Source organism: Nannospalax galili, unplaced genomic scaffold, assembly GCF_000622305.1.
Source record: "Nannospalax galili isolate Female #2095 unplaced genomic scaffold, S.galili_v1.0 scaffold87, whole genome shotgun sequence".
NCBI lineage: Eukaryota > Metazoa > Chordata > Mammalia > Rodentia > Spalacidae > Nannospalax > Nannospalax galili.
In genome coordinates this window covers 3405443-3427949 of record NW_008360320.1, presented here as the reverse complement: position 1 = coordinate 3427949, position 22507 = coordinate 3405443, and the positions used below count along the sequence as shown (strand labels likewise).

The 22507-nt window shown below is 39.9% G+C and overlaps 1 protein-coding gene across 2 annotated transcripts in view; it reads left to right on the top strand.

Annotated features, from left to right (window-relative positions):
- The first annotated feature begins 8 nt into the window (after positions 1–8).
- Positions 9–22507, top strand: part of Epc2 (enhancer of polycomb homolog 2) — a 134708-nt gene continuing 112209 nt past the window's right edge. For both annotated transcript variants that reach the window (XM_008825169.2, XM_008825168.2), the window contains exon 1: positions 9–206. In XM_008825169.2, coding sequence (XP_008823391.1) covers positions 54–206 — 153 coding nt within the window. In that variant the 5' untranslated portion in view covers positions 9–53. The remainder of the gene's footprint in view (positions 207–22507) is intronic.

The following is a 22507-nucleotide window of genomic DNA, read 5'->3' as shown; positions in this document are numbered from 1 at the left end:
CCCCGCCCGCCCCGCCGCCGCCGCCCGGGCTGTTCCTGTGAGGCGGGGAGACAATGAGTAAACTCTCCTTCCGAGCGCGGGCGCTGGACGCCGCCAAACCGCTGCCCATCTATCGCGGCAAGGACATGCCTGATCTCAACGACTGCGTCTCCATCAACCGGGCCGTGCCCCAGATGCCCACCGGGATGGAGAAGGAGGAGGAATCGGTAGGGACTCGAGTGTTTATTACCCCCCCTTCCCTCCTCCCCCTCCCCTTTGTCAGTCGGGCCTCGCCATTCACAGAGCGCTCTACGCTCGCTGGAGGGCGCCGCTGCCGCTGCGCGCTCGGGACCCTACGCTGGAGGAGTAGCGTAAAGCCCAGGGCCGGCGCAGCGCCCGCCCGCGGCCGCCATGTTGTTGCGTCCCAGTGTTGTGATTAGCTCTGGGCGCCGCTTACGCTGCCGTAAGGGGGCCCTGCGTAAGCCGCGGCCGGGAATGGCGCAGCGCAGCGCCGTCCGGACTTGGCGCACCGCCTCTGTTTACCTTGCGGAGAATTTTCCCCCGTGCGCTTCTAGTTTATCCAGAGAGGCCCTTTGGTTAGATGTGTCCACTCCACTTTTAAATTCGTGTTTGCATTGGATTATCCATGAAATGATTTAGGAAAAGTAGAGCGCTTTTAGAAACGGACCTCTCCTTCCTAGCCAGAGGATGACCCGCGCTCCTTGCGGGAGGTGTGGCGGCGGGACCGGGCGGTGCCACACTGCGGCGGGGCAGCGACTGCCGAGCGGGACGCATTAGAGAGCCGCGCGCGGCCTTTGCCTCCCGGCTCCGGTCCTCGCACGGTTCGCCGCGCTAGGAAGGAGCCCCATTACTAGGAAGCCAAGCCCGCTCGGCACTTCCCGGCGCAGCCCCGAGACTTAGCATCCGAGGCGGTTCTTTTCAGCAAGTTGAGGACGCAGTGCGACCACGTTGACAGCTGTAATTTTGACCATGCAGTGTCTTGGCATCCATGCTGCTTCCCTCTTCCTATGGGTTAAAATTTACCTAAGACCGAATTTCATCTGATTTGACAAGTGTTTATGACTCTGGAATGTTGTTACTTGCGTGCGAAGTTCATAGTAATTGCACACTGAAGAATTTCTTCAATGAACCTTCAGTCCCGCCTTATTGTCAACCTTGGATGTGTGTGGATTGGTTCCCTTGCTTCTGTGACTGTCAAAAGCAAGCGGGAGTTTTCTGTGATTGGCTTTCTCTTTTGACTATTAATATTGCAGGAAATGCATTTAAGCCTTTGATTGGCTGCTTGAGTTCTGACCTCATTATGTTATCTGTTATTACTACTTTTTACTGTGACTTAATCACATTTCCCTTTGGTGTTTGATTGCTTGATTTAACATTTTTAAGAGAAGGTAAATACAGCCATAGCATCAGGATGAACATTCAGTTAAAAAAAAAAAAACAACAAAAAACCAAACTCAGCGTTTATGCCTAAGGTCTAGAGCTGAAATGTGTGTGTGAGAATTTTGCTTATATAGTCATTAACTTAATTTTGACTTATCTTCTGACGTTGCCTGGCCTTGATAAGGTAATCTGGATATTGCCTGCCTCTGGTAGCATGGTACTTTTGACCACTCTTAGCCCCTTACTGTTAACGTAGCAACTTTACTGTTTTCTTCCCCTTCTGTTCATTGTCTTTCACCTAAGGTCTGCCAGTTGGCATCTTCCTGTAACTTGGTCTCAATGGTGCTTGATCTCAGATACTGTAAATATATGCTTATGTATAATCTCAACCCCAAATCAGGTCATCATTGATTGCTGTTTTTATATAAAATTAGTATGTTCCTCTACTGTAAAGGTTTAATGAGTTGTAGAAATGTATACACTCAAGACAAACATTTCCACTGTCAGGAACTGTCCTTGTGCTTCTCAGTTGCTAATCCGTCACTACCTCTAATTTCAGGCAACCACTGACTTGTCTGCTTTCACTGTAGAGTGGTATTGCATTTTTGCAGAATTTCATGTGAATGAAAGACACATGTGTATGACTTCTCAGTATGATGTAATTAATATTTGTCCCCATTTTGCATATTTCATCTGGTCCTTTTTATTGATGGATAATATAGCAATGAGTATATAATCTATATGTCTATTACTGTATAATATTTGAGTTCTTTCTGGTTGATAATTACCACTTAATTCTAGTAATGACAGCCCTGTGAGGTGCTATGGTTTTCAATTTTGTAGATGAAGAAATTAAAAGGTCTTGATAGTTATGGGCAGGAATTCAAACCCTTGTCTTTGATGTCATAAAAGCCTATTTTCATAATTCTTATTCTTCATATTTAGGGTTCTTACAGAACCCAGAATTATCAGTTGTCATCTGAACTATTTTATATTTATTAGAATTTTTGTAATATTTTACATTTTATAATTTTGAAAACTGATATTTTGCTTAGACTACTAAATTATTAAGAGGTTGGAGTTTTTCGTTACTTAACTCTTTCTAGCTGGGCTCTCTCTTTACTTGCTGTGCTTGGGATAGAATCCTGGGCTTTGGACGCTTATCATTGAGCTGTAGCCCCTGCTCTGACTTTGTTGTTTGCTTCCCAGATTCTCTTTCTTAGAAGTTCTTTGAGTTTGCTGCTTTTTTTTTTTTTTTTTTTTTTTTTTTTTATTGGCACCGTTACATTTATCGGAGTGTTTGTTACCTTAAGCATATAAGAAATGGGTGGGAAAGGATCCTAGTTTATTATTTAGATTTTTCTCTTGTTAGGATATGATCTCTGTATCTTTGCTTATTTTGTTTACTAATGTATTACAAATACATGGAATTGTGCCTGACACGTGTGTGCTTGGTAAATTTTGTTGAATAAGGAATGATCTGTTTCTTTTTCAAAACAAAGACCTGTTTTTTTGCCCACCTGTGTGCACATTCACTCTTGTGCTCACCCATGCACATTGTCTCTGTCTGTATAGCTAATCAACAAAATTTAGTAGTTTTGCAGGAATTCTCTTTTGTTGTTTTACTTTGATGGCACATATAACTAAATTCGACATCTTTATTTTTCTTCTTAATTTAGAGGTCTTTTTAGATACTCAGCTTTTCACACAGGTGTGGCTGCAATATTATTAGTCTTTGTCCTGTGTTAATTAACTTTGATACATATGGGCAGATTTGTGAGAGACGGTTCTTCATACAAGCATGAGCCAAAGTCTGTATGAACCATGTGATTCAGTGTATACACACAAGCACACACACACAGACACGTTTTCGTATGCATATAAACATATATGGGTGCTTTTGAGACAGGGTCTTGGTATATAGACAGGCTGGCTGCAGATTCATCACTCTCCTGTACCCCCTCACCATGAGATTACAGCTGTGTCCACTGCACCTTAGTTTATTTTCAAAGGAAAAGATCAGGACTAATTTGAATTGTAACTTTTGTTACAATTTAACAAATTTGTTTCTCTATTTTTACCATTATCTTGGTATTTTAAGTGATATTTCAGCTGGAAGACCTATATTGGGCTTACTATGTTCAAATTTATTTTAGGCATTAATTTTTTCATGATTTACAATAGTGCAGTTTTGTAAATTGATACTGTGAAAACATGAAGTATTTCTTTCAACAAAAGCAGATAATTTGCCAGGTGTTACCAAAATAAGATACTGGGAAATTATTTAAAAGCATTTGACCATCCAAAGTTATGTGTCAGCCAGTGTGCTGAAGGGTTGTTAGGTCACAAAAATATTGTCTTGATTTCATGAAACTTAAAATTAATCATCAAGATAAAAATTATGTATATTATTGGGAAAGTTAGCAAAAACTACTGGGTTCAGACAACCTGATGGACATCAAGGAACATCAGAAAGATGTTAAATGTCAATGTAGTGAGAGAAAACCTCATATAGAGTAGGCTTCATGAAGAGAAAGAACAATTTGAGCTGCCTTTAAAAAAAAAAATGCTGAGTGCTTGGATGTGTTCATGCCAGGGCACTCTATAGGCATTAGTGGACAACTTTGTCGAGTCAGTTTTTTCATTCCAGGCTTGTGTGGCAAGTGTCTTTACCCACTGAGCCATCTTGCTGGCCCCCACTTTGAGCTTTCCAGTTTGATTGTACAGATTATGTTGTAGATATTTGAGCATAGAATGTTTAAAGCAAGCTCTGTAGATAGAATAAAGGAAGGTTCTTACATGTTCTCTATCCTTAGACCTCCTTTGCTGATTCAAACTTTAGTGGGGAGGGGGTAGCACAATATAGTTTTACCATTTTTTTTTAGCTCTTTTTTTTTTTTTTTTTAGTCTTTTTGAGACAGGATCACCCTGTAGCCACAACTGACCTGGAACTCGCGATGTAGACCAGGCTGACCTCGAATTCACAGAGAGCTGGCTGCCTCTGCCTCCCAAGTACTGGGATCAAAGACATTAAAGACACCATGCCTGGCTTTTTCTTCTTTTGGATATGAAGACATCTTTTACTTCTTTTCTTCCTTTGTTCTTATCTGAATCTTCACTGCTGGACACTTTTAAAACATAAAAGGCACTAAGTAAATATTTGGTAAGTGAGTGAAGAAAAATTGGGGTTGGAGGTTAAATTGAGCAAAACAAAATAGATCCCAGAGTTTATAGCGTGGTCTAGAAGAATGACTCTGGAGTAAACTTTTCTAGTCCTGATTACTAAGTGGTCATGTATTCAGGGAAGAAGTAAGCTTCAGGTTGTTCATCACAGGAAACACTGAGAGTATGTTAGTGGGCAGGGCTGAGTCTTTGCTAAATGTAGTAGAAGGTTTAAGAGCTCATTTTAGCAATAGGATATGTAAGTGCTAATACATCCTTTCCAGATGACAGAACTGAGGCATTAGAAATTAAGTGACTTGTCTGTCCAACATAACCAATTGAAAATAAAACAGCACAGTCAGAATTTGAACTCAGGTCCCTATGGCTGGTTGTCTTCAGGGCTCTGAGCCTCACTGTTGAACTGCATCATCTATTGATTGAGTGACTTGAGAACTATATGGTATTCAAGGCCCATTATAACTTAACTCTTCTACCATCTATTGTCCTATCAGCATGGTAAGTCAGTAAAAAATTTATGCTTCAGGCAAATGGCATTATTAAAGAAACTGATGAATGCATTTTGTACACACATTCCTTCAAAATGTGTAAAGGAAGTATGTAAAAGTTTAAATTTCACTTGCATCAATTTTCTAAAAATGAGGCCTTATGTTATATTTAACAGTTGAGATGATTTTGCTGATTTCAAATATCAGAAAAGAAATCTAGCTGCATTAATGGGCTCTGCGGATCATCTTACAGCCTCCAGGGAAAGGTTGAATAGTCAAGGCTAGGAACCAAGGCTAGGAACCCATTAGTAGCAAGTGACATTGATATCACCAGTTTTATCTTTGAGGAACAGTGTACAGTTTGGCCAAATGTACATATCTTAGGCCCAGAGTATACAGGTTTGCATTCTTGGGCATGGCAATATTTCTAAAATCCCATTGGGTTGCTGGAGGATGAATTATAGTGTGCTTAGAGCAGTTAATGTGGCATGTAGTCACCATTCAGTAAGTATTAGCTATTCCTATTTTTTAAATTAAATAATTCATTTTGTTTTGTTTCTGTGTGTGCATGGGTGCATATGTGCCATGGCATACATAGGGAAGTCAGAAGACAACTTTTGAGAGTTGATTCTCTTCCTACCTTGTGGGTCCTGGGAATTGAACTCAGGTCATTAGGCTTGGCAGCACCCTCTGACCCATCTCACCAGCCCTGCTAGTTGCATCATTGTTATATTTCTTTCAGTTCAGAATTTCAGATTCTTGGGATATGGAGTGTATTGTATTAGTCTAGCTTGGATGAGGTTTCTACTTACAAGCCTGGCAGTTAAAGAGCAGGGGTACCCTCCTAGACAGGAAGCTGACCAGGCAGATCTAGAACTGATGGGTATGAAAGGGAATCACAGATTGGGGAGTTAAGAGTTTTTAAACCCATGGTTTGTCCTATAATAAATTTGTTTTTTTAAAAAAATATTATTTTTATTTATGTGTATGCGTGTATTGCCTGCATGTAGGTAATTGTACCCGTGTTGTGCAATGCCCGCGGAGGACAGAAGAGGCTGTCGGATCCCCTGGAACTGGAGTTACAGATAGTTGTTAGCGGCCACGTGGGTGCTGGGATTCGAACCTGGTTCTTCTGCAAAAACAGTGTTCTTAACTGCTGAGCCATCTCTCTGGCCCCCTGTAATGAATTTGTATATTTAGTTTTTATAAGCTATAAATTTGTAAGGGGATTTAGTGACGTTAGAATAAAAGAAATCTCTAAAATTTGTATAAAAAGCAAATTCTTTACACATTACTTTGCATAGTCGTAAGGGATGAGTTTTCTGAGGCTTCAAAGAAATTGTGAACCTTAGTGGTCCTTAATTTTCTCATTTCTGAAGTAGAATTAGGCTGAGTGACCTTTAGATGACTTTTAGCTGTAAAAATTACTTGCCTCCATGAATTCACATTCTGTCTAACAACCCACACATAATTAGATGAACAGAACTAACAAATACGGCACTAGGTATTAGGGATATTCATTCACAAGATTTAACTCTGCCACACTTCTTAGAGGCCATCATTTGATGTGGAGTACTTTTTAATGAGAATCAATTCAATTTATTCACTGATATTGATGGATGGAACAGTCTGCTCTGTGTATATTGTGTGTTATTCCCAGCTTTGATTGCATTTTTTTACTGTCTTTACTACTGTTACCACTATGAACTGTTTTAAATTTTGGTAATATTTTTAGTCAGCTTTCTTGTATTTCTTGAGTTTATGTGTAAAATTGTTATGTTTGTGAATATTATGTATGAGGGAAGAGAATAAATGCCTGTTTTCCAGTGAGATTAATTGCCATAAGAAGGTTGTTGTATTTTATTTAGTACCTAACACAAGCAGTATAGTGACCAGAAACTCTGTCACTTACTACTTTAAGTGATGGAAAGTTTGTAATACAGGCCTTGTCCATAGTCATAGACATTTGAATTGAGTTTGATTGTTTTCCTAAGCTTTCATCTCTGCATCTTCATTTAAAGTAGAATTGACTTTGGAATTCCTTCCCTGGGTCACAGAGATCCTATCCTATCCCTGATCAGTGTGTACCTCATCTAGGCAGAATTAATGCATTTCTCAACTCTGACCAGAGATGTTTCCTCATGCAACAGATGGTGATTAACACAGAAACCCGCAACTGACCAACATGAGAGAACAAGAGACTGCAGAGCATTTATCCCTGAACAGGACACCTATGTCAATCTTCTGCCCCCAAGGTTCAGGGATCATTGTGGAAGAGGGGGTGGAAAGATTTTAAGAGCCAGAGGTGGTGGATGACCACAAGGAAACAGTTTTCTAGAGAGCTGGTCAGTTACTCATTTGAACTCACAGCCACGATGACAGTATGTGCAAGTCTCATGCAAGCTCAAATCAGAAAAAAAATCCCAGCATAGACATGAGGAAGTGGGTAAGAAGCTCCATCCCCACCTAAAATTGTGGCAACAGATGGCTGCTGGGAGGGACAGAGACAGTCTCTTTCAAACATGGGACTCTTGGTAGGTTAACCAGGCTCCAGTGGATGGACCCACACTGAAGGACATTTGGGAACACAATTTAGACTCTATAGGCCTTTATAGATATATATGGAGAGCTCACAAATATATATATGTGTGTGTGTGTATTTGTAATAGAGTACATTAAAAAAATTAGGCTGGAGCCAATAAAGGATAGGCAAGGGGATCTAAATACCATCAAATTATATCGTATGAAAATCTCAAAAATTTAGTTAAAAAAAGATCCCTCTTCCCCCACCCCACACAAAAAAAATATAGGATTGAAGCAGAAAAGTGGTAGTGAGCGATACAGTCAGTAGAGGAGGTAGGGATGATAGGCCTAAGCCATGAAGGAGACTAGTGTAGATGACACAAGGGCTGTCATGATAACTGGTGTTTTTTTTTTGTTTTTGTTTTTGTTTTTGTTTTTGTTTTTTTGAGACAGGGTCTCCCTGTTGCCCCAGCTGTCCTGGAACTCACTATGTAGACCAAGCTGGTCTTGAACTCACAGAGATCTGCCTGCCTCTGCCTCCCGAGTGCTGGGACTAAAGGTGTGTGCCACCACGCCTGGCCGATAATTGGTTTTTATCTTAAAGCAAATCCTTGTTTATTTGCCTTGTCTATACTATATAAATGGAACACAACTTCGAATTTGCTTGCTCTATCCTCTTTGGGGTTTCTTTTCCCATAAGCTAGTATTGCAGTGTATTTAGAGAACTCCAGTATAAGAGTCTACAGCCTGTCTGTTCTCTTTACTTCCCAGTGGACACCCCCTCCCTTGTAAAGGGGCCATTTGTTGGAGAGCTCACAAACAGTAGTCAGTCATACTGTTAATTTGACAGAATAGTCCTGGCCTCCCCCTCTTTCCCCATTGACAAGATAAACGATAACTATTTAGAGGATAGTGTTTAAAAATAGTTCACTTTTGGCAAAGATTTAAACCTGCCTTATATACCATTTAATAACATTCTTTATTAACAATTTTCATTTATACAGAGTAACAATGTGAAGGACTATAAAAATAAAATATAGAGTATCCCTATGCATTATTTTTTGTTACAATTTCAGTTTTTTTTTCTGCCTGATGAAAATTATTTTTATAAGTTTAAAGCACTAGCAAATGAATATATATTTTTTCTTCTTTATTTTGTGGCAAAGCAGTTAAGAATCAAAGTGATTAAAAAAATGAAAGATTTGGGGACTGGAGAGATGGCTCTTAGTGGTTAAGAGCATTTCACCTCTTGCAGAGGACCTGAATTCAGTTTCCAGCACCTATGTTAGGCAGCTCACAACTGCCCATAATTTCAACTCCAGGGGAACCCCATACTTCTGGTATCTGTGGACATGTGCCCACACGTACATGGCATACACACACAGTGATAGACACATAAATAAGAATAAATTTTTTTAAGTTAAAGATTTAAAGATTACTAGCTAAAAGAACTAAAATTTTAGTTACTTTAATAATCGAGTCCTTAATAGTTGAATATTGTATTTGTTTTTCAGAGTTGATTTTTTAAAAAGATTGGGCAGATTGCTTAGTCATGGGAGAAATAAATGTGAGTGATGAAACCCCTTCAGAAAAGTAGATGAAGAAGAGACAGTCTAGTATGCCGCTGAAATTCAGGGTTAGCACTTAGCATTTAAATCTTTGGAAAGCATGATGTTGGTGAGAGTAGTTATGCCATAGATTTCATTCTTGTAAGGTTTTTCAACTGAAACATTATTAGCAGTTGAATTTGTAGTGGGTGATATAGGACTGTTACAGGCAAAACTGGAAGTTTTTACATCTGTCTGCTGCCCATTAGTTTCTGGTAGCTTTCCAGTTTGAATAATTTAAAAAAATGACTCCTCTCCCAGTTTTGAAATGGAGGCCTTTACATCTATGTGAGAACTGTTATCTAGGGCTTCTCAACTTTTTGTGTGTTGTGGATTCTTTGGCAGTCTAATGAAATGCCTCAGAATAATTAGTACTTTACATACATAAAACCAGCTAAAATAGTTATACTGAAATACAGTTAAATACAGTTAAAACATTATTGTTAAAAATAGGATGCAGTTGGAATGCACCTGTTACATTAAATTTGAAGTTTTGATAAATATAAACTATTTTGACAAGTACTTCCATTATAACATGACATGAAAAGATTTCTGATTTCTGTTGTTATTGTTAGTACTACTGTGACTTTTGGCTACATTGGTAAAACCACAGGGAAATATTAAATTTGTTGGAGGCTAGAGAAATTTAAGAAGTTATTAGTTTTTCATCCATTTCATGATTCCTCAATTCTTTTCTATGATTTGATGTTTTTTTGGGGGGGGTCTTTTTGGGACAGAGTCTCCCTGTAGCCTTAGCTGGCCTGGCACTTGCTATGTAGACCAGGCTGGCCTTGCTCTCACAGAGATCTGCCTGCCTCTGCCTCCCATGTGCTGGGACTAAATCCTAACACCACCACACCTGCTTATGGAAATCTTTTGAGGAGGGATCTGTGACTCCTGAGGTTCAGGATTCCTCAGGAAATTTCCATGACCCAAATGACAGACCCATTCCTCTGTCATCTTTGACCGAAGTATTTACGCAGGCTACAGATTTATTACTGTCACCATAAAGAAAATTCTACTGTAAGCAAAATTGTATTATTTTCAGATTTAGGATAAAGATAAAAATTCAGCCACCTAAAAGGCTTTATTACGTGTGTGTGTGTGTGTGTGTGTGTGTGTGTGTGTGCACGTGCACGTGTGTACCTCCTCAGATTTACTCCATAGAGGCAGCTGCTATTAGAATGTAGGCTTGTGCTCTGGAAAATTTCTACACAAATGCTTTTTACTTGGTAAGCAGTCAAATGTATAATATGTCACCTTAAAGTCAGTTTTTTAAGTTCCACAAACATAGGAAACATGTATCCATGTTATCTTTGCATCTCCCATTATCTGTTGTAGTAAGTGGTACATGGTAATTGTTCACTAAGAACTGACTTAATGAGCAACACCTGCTAAGTGCTTTCAACACAGAAAGGAGTGAGCTTTTGGGGTCTCATTCTCCACAACGCTTTTTGAAAAATAATTATTTTTATTATTTTTTTGTGTGTATGAGTGTACTGCTTGCATGTATGTAAGTGCACCCATGTCATGCAGTGCCTGCAGAGGTCAGAAGAGGTGTCAGATTCCCCTGGAACTGGAGTTAGAGGTGGTTGTTAGCTGCCATGTGGGTGCTGGGAATTGAACCTGGGTCTTTTGCATGTGCAACCGGTGCTCTTAACTGCTGAACCATCTCTCCAGTCCCTCCATAATGTCTTTTGGTAAGAGGTGCCTGGAACTCACAGTGTAGACCAGGCTGGCTCTCGATCTCACAGAGAGCCACCTGCCTCTGTCTCTTGAGTGCTGGGATTGAATGCATGGGCCACCATGCCTGGCTTCATTATTTTTAAGTAGTTATGCTCTATGGAGTTGCTGTGCATGTGCAGTTATTGAATACTAAACTCTCATAATGCTTGGGAGAAATACAGGGTTAGACCCCTGCAAAGCTCTGTTCACAGTTGCTTATCAGTTGATATATAACTTACGTGTATATCTGCTTAAACATACCTTATTTAATGTATAGTGTTGGGCTGGAGAGATGGCTCAGCAGTTGAGAGCACTGGCTGCTCTTGCAGAGGACCTGGGTTTGGTTCCCAGCACCCACATGGTGGCAAAAAATGTCTATAACTACTAGTTCCAGGTAATCCAGTGCCCTCTTTTGACCTCCGTGGGCACTGCATGACACAGATGCACTTACATGTATGCCGGCAAAAGCACTCATACACATAAAATAAAAATTTAAAAAATATAATGTATAGTGTTGATTTATTGACATTGAACTCAGCCAGTAGCACTGTAACTTATGTCTGAACAAACTTATGTAACATGCGTCTTTATTGTAAGGCGCCTCATAGCTTTCCTGTTCTTAGAAACATGATTCTGTGCTTCATTTTGGGCTTCCCTTTAAACAGTAAAGCTAACCACAAAGGGTTAAAAAAAGGTATGTGTATATATGAAAATATATATATATGACAGTAAGTGGACTATGAGAAGGGCATGTGTTTTTAGTACAAGATCTGAAAGAAGTCAGTATCACCGTTTGACCTTAATTGGGAACATATGTGCTGGGTCGCTCAAATTTTTCACTGCCATGTACATGTCTATGAATGACTTCAAGTGTGCTATATGAATTTTGTTTTCACAAATAAAGTTTGAGACAGGAGGTGAATTTGTGAACATGGTAATTTGTAAGTAACAAATACTACTTGCACAACAAATATTTTCCCTCTTCAGTTCCATTTTATTAATAATTTTGATCTAAATTGATTTCATCATTTGCTAGTGGTTCAACCCATAGTTTGAAAAGCACTGCCCTAATTAACTCAGCAATATATAATGAATTTATTTCTTATACAGTAAATGGCAAGTGATAATATGTGTATTTGTGTATATATACACATATAAATTTATATATTTAAAAAAATCACTAGGTTTAATCTTAGTGATAGGAGCTTGGTTCTACCAGGTACTTTATGAAGTTTGTAATTGTTCCCTCTTGTTGGATGCTCTGGAGAAGCAGTGTGTGTGGCGATGGTGGCAGAGGTAGTTTGTAGTACTGGAAATGTGATTCTGTGTGCTTTCGGCCAGTTTATGGCAAAGTGAAAAAAATTTGGTCACCTTGTAGATGAAGGACTTTCATTTAACATCTCATTTCATGCTGGTTTTTAAAATGAGGTCCCTGGTATCTGGATATACTTACTGAGGTCTGTAAAATTTCTGCGTTTCTATCCTTTCCTCTTCCCCTTTTCCTCCCCCCCCATCTCCTTCCCTTTCCCTTTCCATTCACTTTTCCCCTTCCCTTCCCTCTCTTTCCTTTTTTCCCAGTTTTCTTTGCCTAAGAATCATGAGGCCTGGAGTAAATAACCATGAGAACTCATGATGTACGTAATCTAGAGGAGGTTAAAATCAGACTTCACAGAGCCCGTGAGCTAGCTTAGCAGGTAAAGGTTCTTGCTGCCAAGTTTGATAACCCGAGTTGTCCTCTGACCTCTACATGAATGATGTGGCTGTGTGTGTGTGTGTGTGTGTGTGTGTGTGTGTGTGTGTTTTGAATAAGTAAATTAAAACTTTTAGTAAGTAAATTTAAAAAGAATCATGCTTCAGTTGATAATGCAAATTACTGTTTTTGTTGTTAATATCATTGAATATGGACACATTGAGCAGCCTAAGAAGGTAAATTTCCATATTTTCTGCCTGCGTTGCATAGTTAAAAGTCCCTCCGCTACTACTAGGACATTAGCAGTATAGGAAGATTGAGGTCTTGTTGACTGAACAGTACATCATGACCATCGGAAATACTTTCCATTGCAGCTTACCTTGAGGTATTCAGTGTCTTTGTAAATTGGGAAAATAAAACTACCAAAGCATCTGGTTTGTTATGTTTTTGGAAATACTGGTTGAGTATCCCTTATCCAAAATTCTTGGAACCAGAATTGTTAGAGAGTTTGAATTTTTTCCAGATTTTGGGATATTTGTATATGTGTGCTTACACGTGCTCTGCATGTGTATATGTACACACACACACACACACACACACACACACACACACCAGTGCATAATACACATTTTGGAGATTGGTCCCAAGTTTAAACATGAAATTAATTTGTATTTCATGTATACCTATACCCTTTAAAGTGATTTTTTTTTCACTTCATATTTTTAAATTTCACTTAAACATAAAAACAAACAAACAAAAAAACCCAAGTATGGTTGCACACACCTTTGATCCTAGCACTCCTGAGGCAGGTAGGCAGAACTCTTGAGTTCAAGTTCAGCCTGATGCTTTGATACATGTCTAGCTTGTATAATATTTGATTAGGTTGGGACTGAGTATGTAGCTCAGTAGCATAGTATATACTTAGCATTTGGGAAAACCCTGGGTTCGGTCAGCACAATAAATATAAATACATAAACATATCTACTCCAACCTTCCTCCCTCCCTCCCCCCCTCTCTCTCTCTTTCTTTCTTTCTTTCTTTCTTTCTTTCTTTCTTTCTTTCTTTCTTTCTTTCTTTCTTTCTTTCTTTCTTTCTCTTTCTGGTGTTTTAAGAGTTTCCTTATGTACCTTGTGCTGGTCTGGAACTCACCATAAAACCTAGGATTGTCTCAAATTCATGATCCTTCTGCCTCAGCCTTTGGAGTCCTGGGATTATAGATATGTTATACCACACCTGTCTTTTTTTATGATGAAAACTCTGTTTCTTTTCCTTTATCTCCCTCCCTCCCTTTTCCCCCTTCCTTTCTTTTCTGAACTACACAACATATAGTTGTTATCTAGTCATTCTACAGTGTATTAACAGTGAAACTTCTAATTGTAACTTAATAGGCATTGATCAGCCTTTCCCTGTCTCCCTTTCCCCTTTTTTTCTAGGCTTCTACTCACCATTCTACACTCAACCTCTTTGGGATTTGTATCATATTTTCTTTACATATTCACTAGTTGATAGGCACTTAGGTTGTTTTCATTTCTGAGCTATCATGAATACTGCTACAATAAGCAAGTGCATACAGTTTTCTGACATAATGACTTCATTGCTTTTATTGTAGTCTCAGTAATGGGACTGCTAGATCATATGGTAATTCCATTTTTAATTTTTTGGCAGTTATTGAACTGTTTTAGATGATAACTGTAGTAACTTACATTCCCCTCTACAGCCTGTAGAGGTTCCCCCTTGACACGTCCTTGCTAGGATTTTGGTCTTTTTGATAGTAGCCATTCTGACTGGAGTGAGATGGCATCTCATTGTTTTTCATTGCATTTCCCTGATGATTAGTGGGGTTGAACATTTTTTCATGTAATTCCTGCCTCTTTGTCTTTGAGAACTGTCTATTTAGGTGTGCTACCCAGTTTTAAAATCTGTTTAGTTTTTTTTTTTTTTTTTTTCTGCTGTTGACTTACTGGGACTCCTCTAATACCCTGACAGTAATTCCTCGATAGATAATGTATTTTGCAAACACTTTCCCTTCCTGTAGGTTGCCTTTTTGCTCCTTTGCTTGCTTCCTTTACGCCACAGAAGCTTTTTAGTTTGATGCAATTCCACGTGTCTATTTTTATTTTTATTTTATTTTTTCTGTGCTTTTTCTAGGATCTTGACCAAAAAAGTCTTTGACCATTCCAATGCCCCCAAACATTTCCCCTTTGTTTTCTTCTAGTAAGTTCTTATTTCACTTATGTGTATAAGTCTTTAAGTCTTTATAAGATTTTTGTACAAGGTAGAGAGGAGTCTAGTTACATTCTTCATGGGGATGCTTTTTTTCATGTGTTAGAACTAAGACTCCAAATCGTATGCTTAGCACTTTTATGAATTGTAGCCTGTAAGTTTATTTCTATGATGTCAGTTCTGTTGTATTGGTCTGTCTCTGTGCTTTTATGCCAGTACCAATCCTGTTTTGATTATTGCAGCTTTGGAGTATAATCTGAAGTCTGAGTAGTGTTATGTCTCCTTCTTTATTCTTTTTGCTCAAGATTATGTTGGCTTTATATGCCTGTCTATGATGTGTGATTTCATACAAATTTTACAGATTTTCCCCTTGGTCTGTGAAGAATGTTATTGGCATTTTGGAAGGAATTACATTGAAAGTATAGGACACTTTTGGATATTATGAATGTTTTAATATTTTTCTTTTAAGTATTTATGTGTATGAGTGCTTGCTTACATACATGTATACCAGTTGTATACCTAGTACCTACAGAGGCCAGGAGAGGATGCCAGATCTCCTAGAACTAGAGTTATAGACTGGTTGTGAGTCACCATGTGGGTGTTCGGTCCTCTCTAAGCAAATGCTCTTAACCACAGAGCTAGCTCTTAGTCACCCTCTTTTTTTTCTTGTTTTGTTTATTCATGTGCATGTGTCTGTGTATGTATATACCACATGTGTATGGGTGACCAGAGGTCAGGTCCCATGGAGCTGGAGTTACTTACAGGCAGTTGTGAGATGACTAACATGGGTGCTGGGAACCAAAATCCAGGTCCTTTGCAAGAGCAACAGTACCCTTAACCCCTGAGCCATCTTTCCAGCCCTCAAGATACTGAGTTCTATATACTAAGTTTATGTTTTCCAACTTTACTAAATTACTTGTGCTAGATTTGCATTGATTTTCTTTGTTACTGAGTTAGAAACTGTCCCATTTGCTAATAGAGATAGTTTACCTCTGCTTTTCAAATAGTAGGCATCTAGTTGCCTTTCCCTTTTTAATTGTTGGTAAATATTTCTAACTCCATGTTAAAAAGTTGTGGAGGTGACAGGAATCTTTATTAATGACTTTAATGGGACTGTCTGTCTACAAGCAAGTATGTCCCACCCACAGCCTAGTCATGTAGCCTAGGAGAGCTTTGAATGTAGCCCAACACAAAATCATAAGTTTACTTAAACATGAAATTTGGAGTCTTGAGAGACGGCTCAGCAGTTAAGAGTACTCACTGTAATCTCTTGGAGAGGATCCTGGTTTGGTTCCCAGTACACACAGGGTAGCTTACAAACATCTGTAACTCCAATTAGAGGAGATCTGACACTCACTTTTGACCTCCAGGCACCCAGCATGCATGTGGTGCACATCCATACATGCAAGCAAACACACTCTTACATAATGAACAAATAAAAATAAATAAACCTTTAAAAAATTGAGATTTTTAAAAAATAACAATTGTGTGGTTCTTTTTGAAAATTTTTTTGCCTGTTTTTATTTTATGAGTGTTTTCCCTTGTGGCCCAAATTCCCTTTGGGTCTCCTGTGCTATCAGACAAACCATATAATATATTTTATGTGTATTTTATTAACTTACAAAGGAATGAGAACCCAGTGCCTAGCCCCTCTGCCTCCAGAGGCGCGGCTCAGAGCCCACCATATTAGACCACGCCACGACTACCGTAGTCCCTGCTAGCATTCGCTCACACCTCAGGGGCCAGCGATCTTGCTCCAGGTCCACAAGAGTCAGTCCATTCTGTTTTTGAACTGTTGCGGCTCGCGTTCCCCACACCACATGCGCTACCTGTGGCTCCCAGCTTCCATCCCAAGATGGCTCCCAGCAGCCCTTTTCGTAGTCCACACTCCACGTCAGGCCCTGCCCATTCTCCCATTCTTCCAACTAGCCAGTTGGAACACACTCCACCCCTTTCCTCTGCTCTTACAATCTTCCTGTCCATCTTCCGCTGAAGTCCCTGAGCCTTGGAGGGGGTGATAGATGTAGGGTGATCTCTCTTGTATCATGGCAAGATAGTGGTTTCTTGGGCCTCCCCATTAGTCATCTTTAGGCTGTGGCCACTGATCTATCTCAGTGGTGTACTATACTCATTAAACAATATACTCATGATGGCTTCTCCACTAAGGCCTGTAGCCTGTCTCGACTCGTCAAGGCCTTGGCCTGGTCTACAGCACCAGATGTGTGTTTCACCCCTATATTTGTCAGTTGTACGTGTGTTGGTCGAGCCATTATTGCACTTGCAGGTATTGCTTGGCATGTCCATAGTGTGCAGCACGTGGGGTCCATCATTGAGTAGAATTGATCCTTTCTTCCCCAACCATCCACATCAATATGAACGTCATCCATCCAGTGGCACAGAGTTTTTTGGCTTAGTCTCAATTCCAACTCTTCTTCTTTTCCCTTGCTCATAACATGCAGTGTCCTCAGCAACATGGCTTTACCAACCTTCTATTGTACAACCGACATTAATGGCAATAGCCTTGGTAAATTGGAGGACCTCAAGGATCTCTTCTCTGACCAACAGCTCAGGAGCAACCCACCCCTGGTACTGTAGATTTTCTTAACAGTGGTATAGTTTGGGAGTCTCTATCCTCATCTTACCCAACCTACGTAAAACTCCCAAGAATCTTACTTAGCTGGTCTTTGCTTCTTCAGGTATCTTTCACCTGGCTTTCACATCTGTAAAACTCTCGAGGGAACGTTAACATTATACATTAAATCAGTCATAGACAAGGTCTCACACAGCATGGAAAGGTTTTGTCCATTCGCATTAACTGTTTTCTCCATAGATCCTTGTTAGGTACCATAGCATGGGTATGAGGCATTAATTTGGTTAATATACTTTCAGGTGTGTTGGCTCCAGTTTCCTGACCCTGCACTGGGCTAAGGTGGCAGGGGGCTTCTCTTGTTCCCCCTACACTTGTTGGTTCCCTGAGTCAGACAGGCTCTGGGTCTGCCTCCTGACTCCAGCCACATCTGTCATCTTCCCATTGACCATACCAGGTTGCTGGGTGAGAACTTGGTGGGAAAACCTGCTTCCATCCCTAGTATAGCCTTTATCAGAAGAGAAATTCATCTTATTTAATTGTTGGGATTCTTAACCACCCCTTGAACAGTTGTTATCCTTCAAATGTCCTTTGTAAACTGTTCTTCTGGTTTTAAATCCTTCCAGAAATGCCTTAGTACCGAATTTGGTTTTCTGTCAATTTTTTTCTCTGGGGATTTGTGCTTGACATAAGTCTTGCCACATTGTCTTTGAGTAACCCAAGTGGACCATTTCTTTGGTCTGGTCTTTTTTATATCTCTTATAGGGTGTTCTGTTATTTTACAGACAGTTTTACATGCTGGTCAGAATCATTTAGATTTGCCAAAGCCTCTCTAACTTTACAAAGATCTTGTCTGGTCAAAGGGCTTAGTAAAACCATTAAAGCCCCATACCATTCTTGAAGTCCCAATTGAATTAGGCTTTTTTTCCTATCTCTGATGAACTCAGTCTTATCTGGCCCAGTGAACTAGACATCATATATTGCTTTTCTCATACCTAGTTCTCTCAGGAATGCCTGCCCCTCCTTTATAGTCCTCCAGCCCCTACTAATGTTAGTCTCCCTTGGTGACAACCATGTATCCTTAGTGTCTTCAACCAGCCACCACATTAAGGACTGCTCCCCCTCTGCATTGGCCTAGGTTGAACAACCTGTATCGCAAGGACGGATGGGTGATTATATAACTCAGCTTGAAGCTTCTGAAGTACTTAGACTGATGTCATTTGCTTCCACATCCCATACTCTCCACAAGCTATGTGGCCAGGGGCTCTCTGCTTGCTTGCTTCTAAGTTTTTCCTAGTTTTAACAGTTCTAGCATGGAATATTTCCTAGCTACAGCACAGTTAGCTTTTCTTTCCTTTTTACTATTATCTGTCATTTCCTCTGAGTCCTTGGACTTTACATAAGTCAGAGTGTCCTGCCTTTTTTCTCTCTCCAGCTCTGTAACTGGTCTGCCAGTTCAGCCTTTTCTGCTTTCCCCACCTGGGGCACATTTTTTATGCAAAGTGTGCCCCCCCCACACTCCATTTGGGTCCAGAGTAGGTAAAAGATTTTCTACCCTTTGGGTAACCTTTAACAGATCTTCACATACCCACAGCGTATCCCCACATTTACAACATAGCTGTGGCCCATGCATGATCCATTGTATAACCCTTATGACTATCCCTAACCCCATTAAGCATGTGGGTTTTGATTGGCTTCTCTCCTGGATTTGGGACTCAGAGCCCAGCTGACCCACCACAGGGGCAGCAGGAACAGTACTGCTTTCTGAGACTCGCATCCCCAAGGCTGTAGTGCCTTTATCCAGCCAGACTAAGCCAGTTTTGTGGCCTGAATTCCCTCTGGGTCTCCTGCGCTATCAGACAAACCATACAATACATTTTATGTGTACTTATTAACTTAACAAAGGAATGAAAACCCAGTCCTTAGCCCCACGCCTCTGGTGACAGGGTTCAGAGCCCACCATATCAGACAGCACCAAGACTACCATAGTCCCCACTAGCATTTGCTCATGTCTCAGGGGCCAGCGGTCTCACCCCAGGCCTATAAGAGTCAGTCCATTCTGTCTTTGAGCTGTTGCGGTTGGCTCCTCATTCCCCACACCACGTGCGCTACCTCTGGCTCCCAGCTTCCTTCCCAAGATGGCTCCCAGCAGCTCCTTCATAGTCCATGCTCCATCCCTGCACGTATGTACACACACCATGTTTGTGCAGTGCCTGCAGAAGCCAGAAGAGTGTGTTGAATCTCATGGAACTGGAGGCTCAGACTGTTAGAAGCTGCCGTGTGGGTACAGGAATCCAAGGCTGGGGCCTCTGCAAGAGCAATCAGTGCTCTTAACTGTTGAGTCATCCCTCTAAGCACATGTATGGTTCTTTTTTATTTTATTTTAGAAAATTTTGGTGTGTCTGTGTGACTATGTATCGTGTGCAGTGCCTGAAGAGGCCAGAAGAGGGTGTTGGATCCCCTGGAGTTGGAGTCAGAGGTAGCTGAGCTGCTTGTCAAGGGTACTGGGAAGCTAACTTGGATCCTCAAGAAGAACAGGAAGTGCACTTAACCAGTGAGCCATTGCTCTAGTGCTTATTGATTGGTTCTTGAGCATGAACCAATTTGTAGATGACAGTGTTGTGCCATAATGTCAAAAGTCCTATAATATTGATAATGGAGAATGTGATGGTTAGTGTTAATTCTCAACTTGATCACTTGGGAGGGGAGTTTCTGAGCTTGCCTGGTGGAGATTATCTTGGCTTGGCTATGTTCATTGACATGGGATGACTGCCCACTGTGTTTAGCACCCTCTTTCTGGATTGGGATGCTAGAGTATACAGCTGGAGAAAGGGAGCTGAGCAGCAGCCTGTGTTCATTTCTCTGTTCCTGATTGTGGATGTGATATGGCTAGCTTTGTCAAGCCCCTGCCATTTTGGTTTGCCTGCCATGATGGTAGCATGAACCTTTCAGACCTAAGTTGCTTTTACCAGAGTATCACAGTAGAGAAGACACTTAGACAATGCACCCTTCCACCCCCACCCTCCATTGACTGCTTCATAGTGATTTACTGAAGACATTACGATGTTTTGGCCTCTTGGCCCTTGCCTATTTCAAAGTTGATAGTTGAGGAAGAATTACTTTTCAAACTTTCTAAGGTACAGAAGCTTCATAATCTGACACATTGATTGTGCATAGATGATACCTGTTGCCTTTTTATGTCATTTCCCTGGTGAATGAAGTAGATTGCTTAGCCATACCTTTAAAATCTTTTTTACAACCAGTAATACAGTTCTTGATTAAAACATTTTTTATTTGTGTCTGACAGTGTGCAAGAGTGTGCGCACCTATGTGGAGGCCTGAGGAGGACCTTGGGTGTCCTGTTCTTATCTCCTTGAGATAGGGTCTCTCACTGAACATGGAGTTCACTGTTTTTTGACTGTGTTGGCTTGGTTGATTAGCTCCAATGATCTTTGTGTCTCTTCTTTCTCACCTCATAAGCACTGGGAGTCATAGGCACATGTGGTCACACTAGGCTTTGATTTGGGGTATTGGAGGTCCAAACTCAGATCCTCATACTTGTTCAGCACTTATGCACCAAGCCATCTCCCATCAATAATTCTTGGTTGTTTTCATATGTAGGTCTTGAAATCATCTGTAGGGATTATCTGTCTACTTAGTATTCAAGGAATGCAAATGATTTCAGAAATAATTGTAAACCAGTAGAGTCATTAACTGTCAAGTAATGTTTTTAAAAACCAAAAGTCAGTAACATATTTGCCTACTGTTTTGAATTTCCCTTCTGCTCATTTCTGCTGTTGAGTAAATGTTTAGAGTAAATTCATTGCTGTGTTAGTGTTAGCTTTCCAAGGTGTAGATGCCAAAGATTAGGGTCTTAACCAGCCTTAGGAAATACAGGATTTAAGAAAAGGTTTTACAAACTTAGCAATGGAGGCTAGAGACATGGCTCAGTGCTTAAGAGGACTGGCTGCTCTTGCAGAAGATCCGAGTTTGGTTTCCAGCACCCAAATGTCAGTTAACAACTATCCATAACTCCGGTTCCAGGGGAACTTGACACCCTCTTCTGGTCTCTATGGGCATTGTACAACATGGGTGCACTTGCATACGTGCAGGCAAGACACTTGTACACAAAAATAAAAATAATAAAATATTTTTAAAACTCAGCGGTTAGATACAGGAACAAAGGATCAATATTTGTTAAAAAGTAGAGCAAATTAATGCTAAATTAGCATAATGAGTTTTCTAAAAGTTTATCCGTAGTCAGATATTTCAGAATTATAATGCTTATATTTCCATCTAATAGGATTGCTTTCAGTTTTATATTTGTGTTTTCAATATGTTACTCAGTATTAAAGTCCCTTACTCCCACCTTTTCTTCACATACCTCACAGGTAATTAGAATAAAAAGGAAATGTGGATGATTCAATTCTGACTCATTTAAAATGTATTTCAGCTATTTTTGAGGAGATAAAAATCTTTACCCTGTTGCTAAGGGAATTTACTGCAAACAGGTACTCACTTTGATAAATGTCTTTAAGTATAATTTAACAGAAAACAGAAACCATAAGAATGCAATTTTATTTCTAGCAAAACTAATAAAATATTTGTAAGGATATATACAAAAGTAGTGTGTGTTTAAAATACTAGAGAAATGGATGGATAATGTGTTCTTTAGATGTGTTCCTTGACATTATTTTGAGGAATTTAAAAAAAATATTTACTATTTTTATTTTATGTGTATGAGTGTATTGCCTATATCATCTAAGTGCATACATGTTGTATGATGGCCCTGGAGGCATTGGCTTCCCCTGGACCTGGAATTGACCGTGGGTCCTCTGCAAGAGCAGCCAGTGCTCTTAACTGCTGAGCCATCTCTCCAGACCCTAGCACTGTGAGTTTGTTCCAGGCCAGCCTAGTCTGTATAATGAGTTTCCAGTCAGGGATATATAGCCAGACATAGAGTATCACTACATATTGGTACTTTTTGGTAAGTACAATAAAACTATGATACATTATGAGAAAAATTTAAAAAAAGAGGTACAAAAAACAAGATGACGTTTTTTAAGCTATTGGTTTTAACAAATTACTGTCAGATTGCTTTGAA